The sequence below is a fragment of the Electrophorus electricus genome, chromosome 15 (assembly GCF_013358815.1).
Source record: "Electrophorus electricus isolate fEleEle1 chromosome 15, fEleEle1.pri, whole genome shotgun sequence".
Classification (NCBI taxonomy): Eukaryota; Metazoa; Chordata; class Actinopteri; order Gymnotiformes; family Gymnotidae; genus Electrophorus; species Electrophorus electricus.
In genome coordinates, this window is record NC_049549.1 from 5,936,424 (window position 1) to 5,949,188 (window position 12,765).

General features: G+C 41.7%; 1 protein-coding gene across 1 annotated transcript; it reads right to left on the bottom strand.

Moving 5' to 3' along the window:
• Window positions 1-4,030: 4,030 nt before the first annotated feature.
• amotl2b (angiomotin like 2b) lies at window positions 4,031-12,044 on the bottom strand. Its single transcript, XM_027026320.2, has 10 exons — window positions 11,860-12,044; window positions 10,529-11,300; window positions 10,029-10,203; window positions 9,005-9,149; window positions 8,721-8,798; window positions 7,548-7,843; window positions 7,220-7,410; window positions 6,939-7,040; window positions 6,652-6,809; window positions 4,031-5,464 (listed from the first exon to the last, which is right to left on the bottom strand). Exons 2-10 carry the CDS (start codon window positions 11,245-11,247, stop codon window positions 5,376-5,378), a joined length of 1,953 nt encoding a protein of 650 aa, XP_026882121.2. The 5' UTR covers window positions 11,248-11,300; window positions 11,860-12,044; the 3' UTR covers window positions 4,031-5,375.
• Between the last annotated feature and the right edge of the window lie 721 nt (window positions 12,045-12,765).

Consider the following 12,765-nt stretch of genomic DNA (forward strand, 5'->3'; position numbering starts at 1 on the left):
GAGCACAGAGTAATGGTTTAATTCTTTAGTGTCTAACTAGATAGATCGACAGTTATATCGATAGATCTTTTTATTAATCCCAGATGGAAATTCATTGGTTACAGCAGATGCAAAAGTGGATTACAAGTAAGAAATAATAAAAATGATGGATGTGAAGCAAAGCATGTATGAACAGCAGTGTCTACAATGTGTTTTGCATTGTAATTCTCATGAGTAACAGCAGTGCAGTGAAAATCAAGGCAAATTTTGTACTGTCACACTTAATGGCAAACTCTAATCTCAGCATGATTCTCTACTTAATGGAGCCAGTGGTTTAATAAATATTGAACAATATTTTTATTATTGGTAGATATTTCTTAAACCTTTTACATTTACAAGTTGTTTTTGTGCTTTTTATATTGTTTTATATCTCTGGCAAACAGAAGGAACTGTTTTGTTTTGCATACTATCTAATGGCGGAGGTGGCTTTTATGTTAAGATACTATTGAAAGCCTGTATTAACTGCATCAGATAGATTAGATTAGGGTTGCAACTAATCACTGAATGTGATCAATATGCAAGACCAGCCTTAGGACCACCTGCTTTATTGCAAAATCAATAACAGATTGGTTCAAACAAAATGTAACATGCTCTGCATGTGTTTTGCAGGAGCTTTTGCTTCAGCAGTGAGATTTATGATTGTTTAAGATATTGTTGCAGACTCCAAAGCCAAATCTACACAAGCAGCAATCTGCCTGATTTGCACTTTATCCTTTCTCATGTGCTTCACTGAAGAACTACTTCAGGCTTCTCACTGCTCTGAGTCTCTTTAGCAGAGCTCAGTGTGAAGCTGAAAGAACACATTGTACTACAGTTGGAAAATCCAACCCAAACACTCCCCTGCAGTCACTGGAACCAAGTATTATTTTTGGCCCTGATGTCTATCTTGCCATACATTAAATAGAAACACTGGAGCCATGATGTTCTGGGGTGGACTGAGAAGGACTGGTTAATGACACATTTTTGTAGGGAAAGACTGAACCTGTTTATTATATGTGTGACAGCAGGGGTGTATGTGACACTTGGGGGCTGTAGAGATGTTGCAACAGAAATCCTCCTGGTCCCCATCACTCCAACCTTGAGGGCATCATAGTTGTAAACCACATGTTTGGAAACACATTCCTGGTGCCATGAAATCATCTGTCTACACTAACTCTAGGTGACATCTCAGAGGCCTACATACCACTTTTACAATGGAAGGCCTGTTATGTTCATGGGGTGCTGCCTTAGAGGGTTGAGATCCACAATGCTATATTCAATTCGACAAAAGTGATCGTATTTCACCGGTAAGCTATAGAGTCTTGAGAACGAATTTGAAAAGGAAATACTGATTTCTTTTACTTCAGAAACAATCCCCCTATTGTGGTTTTGGAAACATTTTCAGGGTTTCTGATTACGTAGTGGAAGAATGCTGTGCCTGTCTTTAGGGTTTGTAGTCTGTTTGGTGCTAAGGATACCAAGAATACCATAATCTTTGTCAGAATCCAAATATGTTTCCTTTCAGTCCTAGTTACAATTAAAGTGCTGTGCCAGGACATGGGTCAGAAGTGCTTTAGTGTTCATGACTGAGTATGGTGCTCTGGGTACATACACGAACTGAATGAGAGGCTCTGGAAAAACACACTGCACACACATCAGCAGAGTCATAGACTACGCTTGGGACTGGACGGAGGAATAATGGCCATACATCGATGCACTGGATTGTTCTTACCTGCAGGCTGCTTTAGGTCTATAATTCTGAGATGGCACTGTTGTTCCATTCTGCTGTGAATCAATGCTAGAAAATGCATGTCTGGGGAGGAGAGAAAATGATCATTCTACTGTCTGTCCAGTGCAACCACCCTGTGTGTGATTCAAAGTGGGAAAGATGCCTGGTTCATTAATTTTAATTTTACATTTGCTTAAGACGTGATGAGTTAAGTTTGAAAGGGTAGAGTTTTTATTTGATGTATGAGGCAACTTGTTATATAAATGAAATACCAGGTATTTGCTTTGACATATGTGACCCAGTGACACCCTAAAATAATACTGATAAATGGAAAGCAACGATCAGTTCAGTCCAGGTTGACAAATACGTGTCTGTCCAGGCATTCTGCTGGTAAAATTGACATCTAGACACCCTATTATGTTGGGACATTAGGAAAGAAATTCAAATGACATAAAATGGTTATTTATTTCCCTCACCATCCTGTAGATTGTTTAATCCAACACTTAACCTTGGAACTGGAGTACCACCAGCCCAAACATTCCTCTGACCTTCTCATTTAATTCAAGGACTCAAGAGTAAGTCACGTCAGTGTGCTTCTGAAACCACTGAAGAATTTTGGTAGGGTGTCAAAGTTACGTCCACAAGCACAGAGAATGCTGGCTGCGATCATAAATAGGATTAATTGCAGTGTAAATCTTTTGTTTCCCCTAGTCCCAAACAGGCTGTAATCAGGAGGAAAGCACTTAATCTTTTTATTCCTACGAAGATGATTAATCTCTGTTTGTATGAGTATGGGATTTACCAGCCTTTGTATTCTAACTGCCACAATGAAAGATAATGAATACTTGAAAAAGTGTGGGAGAAAGGTTCTCTATGTGTGTGTGTGTGTGTGTGTGTGTGTGTGTGTGTGTTTTGATAAATTGCACTGATAAACAGTGAACATGCAGGGTGTGGGGATAGTGTGATGCATATACATGAAAGCATGTAACAGATGTACATACAAGGTACACACAGTTGTCTTTGGCATTTCCGTAAAACAATGAGTATGGCCCCAAAAACCATAATCTGATTTTTAATTTTTTGTCCAAATGAACAGAAATGAAAAAGCATCTGGATTAATCTTGAAGTATGGACAAGTTATGGAGTTCATGTACTGTTTGGCATCTGCTCTTTGACAAACTTCATTGTACCGCTTGCTTATTTGCAGCATACAAGTAAATACTCTTCATTCTGTGGGGCATACAGTAAATACTCTTCATTGTTCAGTGCTCGACAGATTTCCATAGCCAATGAGAGCAGAATTCTTCAGATTCCTCATTCCAAGACACTTAAACATATGCCACCAATAAGCAAGCATTCTAGTCATTTTATTAGTTGTAGGCTTTCATGACTGGAACTATTCTTATTGTTTTGTCTTAAGTCTTCCTCATTCAGGTGACCTGCAACAACCAAATTCACCTGATTAAGCTTCTGCCAGCTCTCAGTAAATAACAGGGCACAAGTCATGGCACATGATCATGTCTTTGGTCGAAATGCTACTCAGATGACACCACCACGTTCCTGCTAATTGTTCTGGAATGAGCTCTTGCAGAGGGAACGGCCTTAGGGATGAGTGTTTCCCTACACACACACACACACACCCTAAAACATAGCTGAGGCTGAAAACAGTGTGTTGTGTGCTGTGAGCTCTCTCTCCACACTGACCTCCACACAACTCAGTGAGAATAAGGCCAAATGCAGAGCTTCACCGCCCACCCAGTGCCAGATAAACATCTCCTGTCTGTGTAGCAAGGTTGTCAGAGTCAACAAAGGCAGCTGAGTGCCTCCCTGACTCCCATGAGAGCAGCCAGACACCCCACTGACTCCCACGAGAGATGCGAATGTAAGATTCCTGAGCCTCCCTTTGCCTTGCTAAAGGAAAGCCTATCCAAATACAGAGAAGGCACTCATAAGAGACTTGCTTAAAACATTTAGAAAAGTTTTTATGCATCAAATTTGGGTGCTATCTAATACATTACATTGGGCTTATAATCAATCACATCTACAGAGTAGCACGAGCTGTGGTTTCTGGAGAAATATTAGACATTAGATTTGGTGGGCTCCAGTGAAAAACTGGCCATTTCATTACAATTACATCAGTTCCTTTAGATGTTTCATTTAAGGTGCAGAAGGGAGGGAAATTTATTTGATCACATCATTAAAATGTCTTGCTCAGATTTCTGAGGTGAACTTGAACAAGAAAGACACTTTGTAAGAGACACTGCTATTCTATATATTAATGCCTTTATTTTTTTAACATATTTGTGAAATGTTCCAGAACGTTCACATCTTTCACACATCAGAGGTCAACCTTTGGTTTAATACGCAAAGCCATAGTTTGGAGTTGTCTTTACTGAAATGCTAAAGTCTTTGGCATTAAGTCATTGGCTGTATATTCCATTCTTATAAGGGCTTTATTTCTTACCAAATATATTAAGGCTTTATTTCAAAACATGGTAACTTTAAAAAATAAAAATACAGAAATAGATTACATAGCTTTAAAAAGTCTCCCAACAGCACACTGACCAGCAGATACACTACGAGATAAATTTAAGGACAAAAGAAAGAAAGACAAATGCATTATAATATATACATTAAAGACATACATTAAACCTAGTCTTAGACTAAATTGCTGTTGTAGTGGTAAATCACCTTTGGAAATTCTTTTGAATTTAATCTGGGTCTACACAACTGGCACATAGATTTCACTTTCTCCTCAAGTGCTACGTCTCATTCCAATAGTCCGTCATCTACTGTATGAATCCAGGCACGCTAAACATGGCATTCCTTTAGACAATAGTGGGGCCTCTTGTGCTCTACAAAAAGAATGTAAGAGAATGTCTTTGTCTGTTTGTCCAATTTTCAATGGTGCTTAAAGGAGAAAGAAAGAAGTAAGAATGCTTGCCATTTATAATATGCACTAAAGGTGGAGCTATAAAACTCCACAACTCTCTCCACCTCTGGGAGAAATTCAATAGAATAGCAATGTGGTGAGATCAACAATGCCATGGTAAGAAAAAGAAAAATGGCTCATAACCCCAAAAGGAAAGAGAAGGAGATTCTTAGAAAAGAGATTCTTCTCAACAAAGGGATAAAAGGAGTGAGGGAGTGGAACAGATCTGGATGGTCCTATTAAATACATGATGCATTCATATGCGTCTTCCTGTGCAACAGATGTTTTGACATGTGACAAGATGCCAAATTAATGACTTGAGACCGAGGATTTCAGTGGCTGTGCAGACCTGCACTCGGTCCGCAGCACCTGCCCTAAATCGTAGAACTGCAATACTGCAAAAGTACCCTGAAGTATTCACATTCACAGAACTTCACTCTTTCAGGACCCAAAGACCTGCTTGAGCATTACATTCATTTAGAGAGCTGTCCATAGCATAGCTTTGGATCCTCCAAATAGCTGTCATCCAGAACGACTGCATTCCTGCCCTCTCTGGAGTGGCAAGCTGTTGTTTTGTGTGACCATTGTCTCTATGAGTTCATGATCATGAGCAGAAGTCTGACAGTACTTATGTGTTGCCTTCCAGAGCTCCTTTTGTAGTATATCTCTTGTAGAACAGAAGCCATGCATCTGAGCTCATATGAAGATTTCCACTGCCTCAGCTTCCAGGGTGTCCAGACCTTTGAAAGGGCCCACAGCCTCAGGGCACTGCTGCTGGATAGATTCTATGAAAATTAAAGGAAAAATAAACTTAGAATGAGGGGATTGGTGCTAGTATACTTTCATGAAAGACCTCTGGTGCCTATTAAGATCAGTTATGTTAAATCAGATTTTATATTAGAGCAGCATTCCATCACCTGGTTTTGCGCCATTTTGTTTTTTCCCCGGTATTTACACTCTCTCACATACATGATTCAGCTCAGAAAAGGTCTGAATTACCAAGGAGCTGAACCAAGTTGGAAAAGAAGAATTGCACAGTTCATTGGGTTTTCAGGTCTGAGATTATAGGGTGATGTAACAGGACAGTACAGGTCCTTTTAAACGCTGTACTCCTTCACTGGTCTGCTAAAGGTTACTGATTTGCTCATGTCACACGGTGGAGTAAATCAATGACCAATGAAGCGCCATTGGGCCTGAAAGTCTAATCAATATAAACTCTGCAATCTGTCCATTAGAAATTCTTGAAAACACTGTCCTGCAGTTTGTGCAATGACCCACTGAGAGTTTGTGTCAGTTTGTTTTTTCCTTGAACCATAGTAGTACTGTGCAAGGAAGAAAACATGTAATTCATTTGAAATTCCAGTGACTGTGTACACTATCCAAGGCTAGGCTCAGTGCTGGAAGTCTGCTTTGTGGCTATAGAGTGTGTTGCTGGGAAAACTGGCTCAGTCTGACTACTGGCTTTACACACTGCAACCATAACATAGGAACAGTGGAACATGCTAGCTGTCTGATCATACCTGGGACATTTCCCTGAAGCAAAATAAACACCAAACTACTAATGATCAAAATGCTAAAACCAGTTTTAAATAATGAACATTTATTTCATTAGCTTGTTTAGAATAAACTATGTAATGTATTTTTCAACAATGCTATTGAATTAATTTTATAAATATTAGTCCCTCTACAACAGGAAAAAAAAAGGCCATCTCATTGTTCATATGGACTGGATTGGGAAACTGCTCTTAAAGTATGCCTAGCATCAAACATGCTAACATGGCTAACTAGATATAATGTTCCAGCTAAAATTATGTTATTTACTAATAACCTGTTAAAATAATGTAATTTACATTATGCTACTGTTACCTACTGGCTTTTCATATCTTCTAGTAGCACTGAAAATTTGAAGTATTCATTTAATGAGATTCTAAATGTAGATGCTTCTATCTAATGCTAGCACTTGGATGCTTACCTTTATCTTGGGTGGGGCTTGTGCCAGCAGAGGGGGTGGGGCTGAGAGCTGACACAACCTCTACCACCTCACTCTTTTCTTGATCCTGCTGGAGTCGCTGCTGAAGATAGCTAATCAGAGCATCCTTTTCCTGGATCTGTCCATACAGAGCATGTATCCTACCAAAACACAAGCATCATTTAAGCCAATGCTTAAATACTGAATTTATACTTCAACAGCAATTCTTAGTGCATTTGGCCATGAAACCAGATGCTGCCTGCCAGTTTGAGGGACAGCTTGTAGCCTACCTGTTCTCCACTTCCTGGTTCCTGAGCTCAGCATGGGGCAGATCATCACTGAAACTGTTCTTGGATGAATGACCGGGTGAGTGGTTGATCATGTTGGTGTCTCTATAAAAACGACAGCGATCGGATTAATATGTCAGATATACTGAATATACTCATAATGAAAATCACCCATGCTAAACACTGACATTGTAAACTGGATACCCGACATCTACGAGGAGACCAAGTTTAACATTTGTAGGTGCCAATTTAACAACTCTAACTTTGCTGTGCTCAACATGTACCTCTGAGCAGCAGCAGTGGCAGCTACATCCATTGCAAATTCCCTCATGGTGCTCTCCTCCAGGTATTTCTGCTCCCAGCGCATCATGTCAGCCTCCAGGGCCAAAATCCTTTCCTCTCGTTCCCTCAGACGCTCCAGCAGGGCAGTCACTGAGGATGCAGGGCCACTGGCTGGATATGCCTGGGCCTGTCGCTGTGGAGGAAGGACAGAAAGTTGGAGAACTGAGCAGAGACCCTTTGGACACGAATACTGAGAGACAGTGTTGGTATTTTTTGTTATTGTTGGGAGTTTGTGTGTGTGTGTGTGTGTGTGTGTGTGTGTGTGTGTACCTGCTGGTTTCGAAGACTGCGCAGCTCCTGCTCCAGCCGGGTTCGAAGACGCTGCTCGAGTCCCTCTCTCTTCTTGCAAGTGGCCTGCAGCTGAGCCAGCACACCCTGCAGGCGCTCCACCCGCTCCACGTATGCGTTCTTCCTCTGCAGCTCAGCCTGCAGCTGCCGGGTGCCAGACTGCGCAGAGCTCAGCGCTGTCTGCAGGGCATCGGCCCGCCGGAGCTGCACCTCCACTTCTCCATGCAGGAGTTGTGCCTCCTTCTCTAGTTGTTCACATCGCAACTGCTGCTCCTGGTCTGGGAGGGGAAAGTGGGAGAGAGACTGATTTAAAATTCAGTAGATGAGTTATGGGAAATGCTATTTAGGCTATTTAGGAAAAAAACTCCCTAAGAGCATGAGGAAGAAACCTTGAGAGGAACCAAGACTCATAGGCACCCCCCCCCCTCCTCTGTTCAACAACGGACACACACATTTGCACTTCTCCCCAACCAGCACCATTCCTCATGGACTTCCTGCTCATAAGCAAAGAATCTGAGCTGCTCTGGGTTCTGCAACCGTTGAAAGGGACTGAGGAATGTGAAGTGAAGGAGGGGAAGAGAGGTAGTGACCCTCCATCTGACCCACATCCTCAACTTCACATTCCTTAATTCTTTTCCCACCCTACTCTGGGCCGAGAAACAGCTACGTAAGGGGAAAGGCAGCATCTGGAACAATGCCCAATCTGTTTGCTAAAGATGACACACAAGGGTTGCTGGACAGTGGTCGACTGTCCCTGAACATTCTTCTTATGGACAAAGGTCATGTGTGGTGTTTGATCTTTTTGACCATCCCAGCTCCATGACTTTAATTCAGAAATTAAAGTATACAAATATGCTTCCTCGTGAAGCCAAGTGACAACAGAAAAATAGCTCTCAAAAGAGTTCAAGAATTCTTCCACGTAGTATACATGTCATCCTTTACCAAGTTTGAGGCGTTCAGCTGCTTGGTGTGCACAGTATATTTGGCAGTGTTATATTAACTCCAGTCTACCCCATAGTTTAAACTGGTTTAACTGTAACTGGTTTAAAAGTAACACTATCAGTTACCAGTTACTTCAACACTAATGATTTTACTGTCAACAGACTACAAGCCTATTGTTATATGGTTGTTTAAGCCCCACCCCATTATACTCACTCTGCTCACAGAGCTTGGCCATGATGTGCTGGTTCTGGTCAGCACGTTCCTCATCTTTTGCTGCCTGAATGCCGTTGTCTGTAAGAATGAGGACATAATGAGACACTGCCTTTGTCAGGGATGAGCTCCTTTCTGTCAGTAGTAACCAAACAGTAAAACCCAAAGTAATGTAAAGTGTTAAATGCAAGACTTCACCAGCACAAATATTAGTGGAGAGCTCAGGACATAACAGGTTTGTACAAGCTCTGTTGGATTTAACAGTCTCATCACAATGTTTTGTGTACCTCTCAGATCTGCGTTGAGCTCCTGGAGCCTCCTCACCTCTGCCATCAGCTTGTTCCGGAGGGCTTGTTCCAAGGCCTCCCTCTTCACACAGCTCTCCCTCAGAGTGTCATAGGCCTCTGAGATCCTCTGGATCTCCTGCTCCAGCTGTTGGATAGAGAAAAAAATGGGGGGGGGGGGGGGGCGGTAGTTAGTGAGACATGGAAGATAAATGTCAGAAGAACAGAAATACTCTTTTTGTATGCATTGGCAATGATACACTCACACACACTCACTCACACCTGTGTAGGGTTTGGAGCAAAGAGGTATGCCTCATATAGAAACATATGCCTCATATAGTAACAATCTGATTCTGACTCAACTGAAGAGAGTTTATACAAGGCGGTGTCCCAGTTCTCTGTAATTATCATACTTTGAGAGTGAAAGAATGCTAAGTGACGTTACACTGAGGCAAAACTACACTAGAGCAATTCAGCTGAGCTGAAGTTAAACACACAACTGCAGACAGAGTGGTACAAGTGTAAGTTAAGGAAGTAAAAGTCCTGCTCTGATTTTTAACAAAATCCTGGTGAGGACTTTTACTTTCTAAAACTGAACTTTTGAGCTTTGGTGGAGTAATTCAGAGGACTCCCCAATAGCCTGTTAGTTACTTGAATTACTCAAGCAGCACTATCACTATAAGCAGATTCCATATTTTGCATCTGCGCATTATTTTTTTTGATGAAATACAAAAAAGGAAATATGTAATATGTAACTGAATTACATAATTTACAGTCCAGTATAATTTTATATAACAAGGGCATCTTTACTGAGAAATGCCTAGTGTAGGTTAATTACCTTCACCAGCTGTTGGCGAATAATGAATTTAATCATATACATATATACTAAGGTTATTTAAAAACCTTATGATTGGTATTACTGTCTCTACACATCTCTCATCTGTAGAAAACAGAAGACTGCAACAATTGTGCTATATGTGAATTATGGATTTTAGCATAATGCAGCTATTTAATATAACATACTTACCTTTTGAATCCTAATGGCCTTCTCTTCATGGCCCTCTAACTCCTGCCTCAGTCTTTCATTCTCCTTCATTAGCAGTTCCATCTGGTTGTAGCTAATTGTTAAGACCTCCATACCAGCAGGGGGCGCAGTAGAGAGCACATGGTGGGCTTCTGGTGATGGCACAAGTGGAACGAGCCTAATATAAAGACAAGCTTATTAGCCAAGTGAGAAATTATGAGGCTGGAGCTAAATTTATTCGAATCTCAGCAATTGCTCGTAACTACAAGAAAGTATGTTTGTTATGAGCTTGATGATTAAGCAGACAATGTATGCTTCTAGCTACTCACTCATTCACTCCCAATCATCCCACTAATTTATCAAAATGACATTTAATACATTACGACAACATGCGTGTGAGGCAGTTGGTGACAGAAAACCCAAAAATTCAAATTCAAATTCACTAAGCTTATTAACTAGTGGTACATTTCCACAGTGCTTTATGTTGTCCTGGTCTCCTGTACCTGTGGTGTGGGGAGTGGAAGGGCGGTGGAGGCGTGCTGTGGAAATGCTCATACTCCGGAGCACGGTGGAGCGTAGTCTCCTGGGGCCGGCGGCTGTGTTCATTCTTGGACTCCAGATTGGTTTGTGACATGTGTGGGATAGCGTGGCAATTGCTCATCTGCCGGTAGCTCCAGGAGCAGGTGGCAGGTGGCGATTCTACTGGGACGGCGCTGCTCGTTTTGTGCTGCAGTGAGAGCTGCATTAGCCGCTCACTTAGTGACCTAGAGTGGCCAATGTCCCCATCCCAGCTCAAATGGTTATGGATCGGTGGGCCACTCAGGTTCTCCTCCAGAGAGCAGGCCTTGCTAGAATGCCTACCCTGGAACCACTGAGAGGTCAAGTACTGCGACTGTGCTCTGGCCTGCTCATAGGTGGGTAGCTGCTCATGATGGGGGTGAGGGTACAGCCAGTAGCCCTCTGAATGCTGGTAGTCCGCCTTGTGCTCCTGGCCCTGGGGCTCCTGACGGGCAGAGAGCTGGGGATATTGTGGATCGTCCTGGGAGAGGCTCTCAGAGGAGGACTGAGAACTGCCAGCACCTCCACCTCCACTGTCTCCTCCCCTCCGCAGAGCCTGCTGTTGGATGGCCAGGAGGGTGCGAGTGTCTGTGGGGTTTCCATAGCGAAGTTGTTCTTGAATCAGTCTGTGCAGGACTGTGCCTGATGTTTCCTCTGATCTCATTTTATATTATGCAGGTAAGTGGGCTATTAATTGGGGGAGTTTGAAGAGAAGACCTAAATGGAGAGACAGGGAGGAAAAGTAAATGGCCAACTGTTTAGATTAAGAGGACGGGCACTGAATAAAGTTGCTGACGAGGTAAACAGATTAAAAGGATTTAAACAAACAGCTAGGTGCTCAATTTAAGTGGTCTAAATCCATCATGTCCTCATCGTTAGTCTAAACAAACACACCGTCTATTTTGACGGACCACACATACGCGCACGCGCACACACACGCACATATTATTGTAAAATCTAAACCGCTCAAGAAGTTGAGTAACGTTAAGTATTAGATACAATCTAAATCCTAAACTTTAGCGCTTCACATACTGCAGGTGAAAACCCGAGGTGATTCTACTTATGAAATGTACACATTCCAGAAGTAAACGAACGAAACCTTTGTTGTCTACCACATTACGTAGCCCATTAAAACAATTTCACCCATCTATTCCAAAAACTACCGCTTCCACCTACATCAAACATACACAGAATTCATCGTAATATTAGGCGCGAATTCGAATTAACTGCCTAATAGCGATGCATCCACTTCCGTTTCGGAAAGACATAAACTTACCTAAGTATTCTTTCACATTACACAGAAGCTGTCCAAATCATTTACATGACAACGGCCCAACAGATGTGTTTTGAATATCCTTTATCTCATGTATAAACCGAGGTTAACGTCTATCTGTGGCAAGGTCTTGACGAATTCTGAGTTGGTGAGGGAGCGTACTATGCTAATAAATAACTGAGCGGGGTTTGTTCGGTGGAATTGGAATGCATGGAATGCGTGCGCGCTTGTTTCCCTCGGGGATTAAAAGCTATGGGACCTAAGTGCAACTGCGCGCGCAATACCACAGACATTACTAAGGTTCATGATCATTACAAGATATATTCACTTAAAGCAAAAATAAATAAGTAAATAAATAAATAGAAAGCTGCCGTAGTCAAGGTAGAAATTCACCGCAAAAAGTCATCGAAGGGGCGTGGCCTACTACAGTTAAATTACAGGTGAAACTGCCTAAAGGTAAACTGTTCCTTAAACGTGTGCCATGGTTACGGTTTTTGATTATCACTGTATTTTATGTATTTTAATTAACGTTACATCATTTAACAAATACAATCGTAGTCAGATACAAAAATTCTGAGAAATTAGATGACCAAAATGGCATACGGGCTTTGCTGATGCATTAGTACCAATGGCTTCATGCTGTTGAAATCTGTCTGTTATTTTTTAAAGATACTTTATGATTAACAGGATTGTTTAAATTCAGGTGTAACTAATGTACGGGCAAGACTAACACTTATACTGCTCATATTCAGATGCTAAGAAGTGGCTGCTTTTTTAAACCATACTATTGAGTATGCAGGCTCTCATGTAGCTTTCTACAGCAACATGACCAAGCTATGTGAGACCTCATCTCAAGTTCTGTGGCTTTCAGAAATTCTAATTCCAAAATTCTGCACATCATGGGAGACC

Bases quoted from the DNA above. Each gene is read 5' to 3' on its own strand.
- amotl2b (XM_027026320.2), bottom strand. From the start codon at position 11,247: ATGAGATCAGAGGAAACATCAGGCACAGTCCTGCACAGACTGATTCAA. The intron at 7,844-8,720 runs GTGAGTATAATG...TTCCCCTCCCAG, and splicing joins GGCCAAGCTCTGTGAGCAGA to ACCAGGAGCAGCAGTTGCGA. The intron at 6,810-6,938 runs GTAGGCTACAAG...GTGTTTTGGTAG, and splicing joins AACCAGGAAGTGGAGAACAG to GATACATGCTCTGTATGGAC.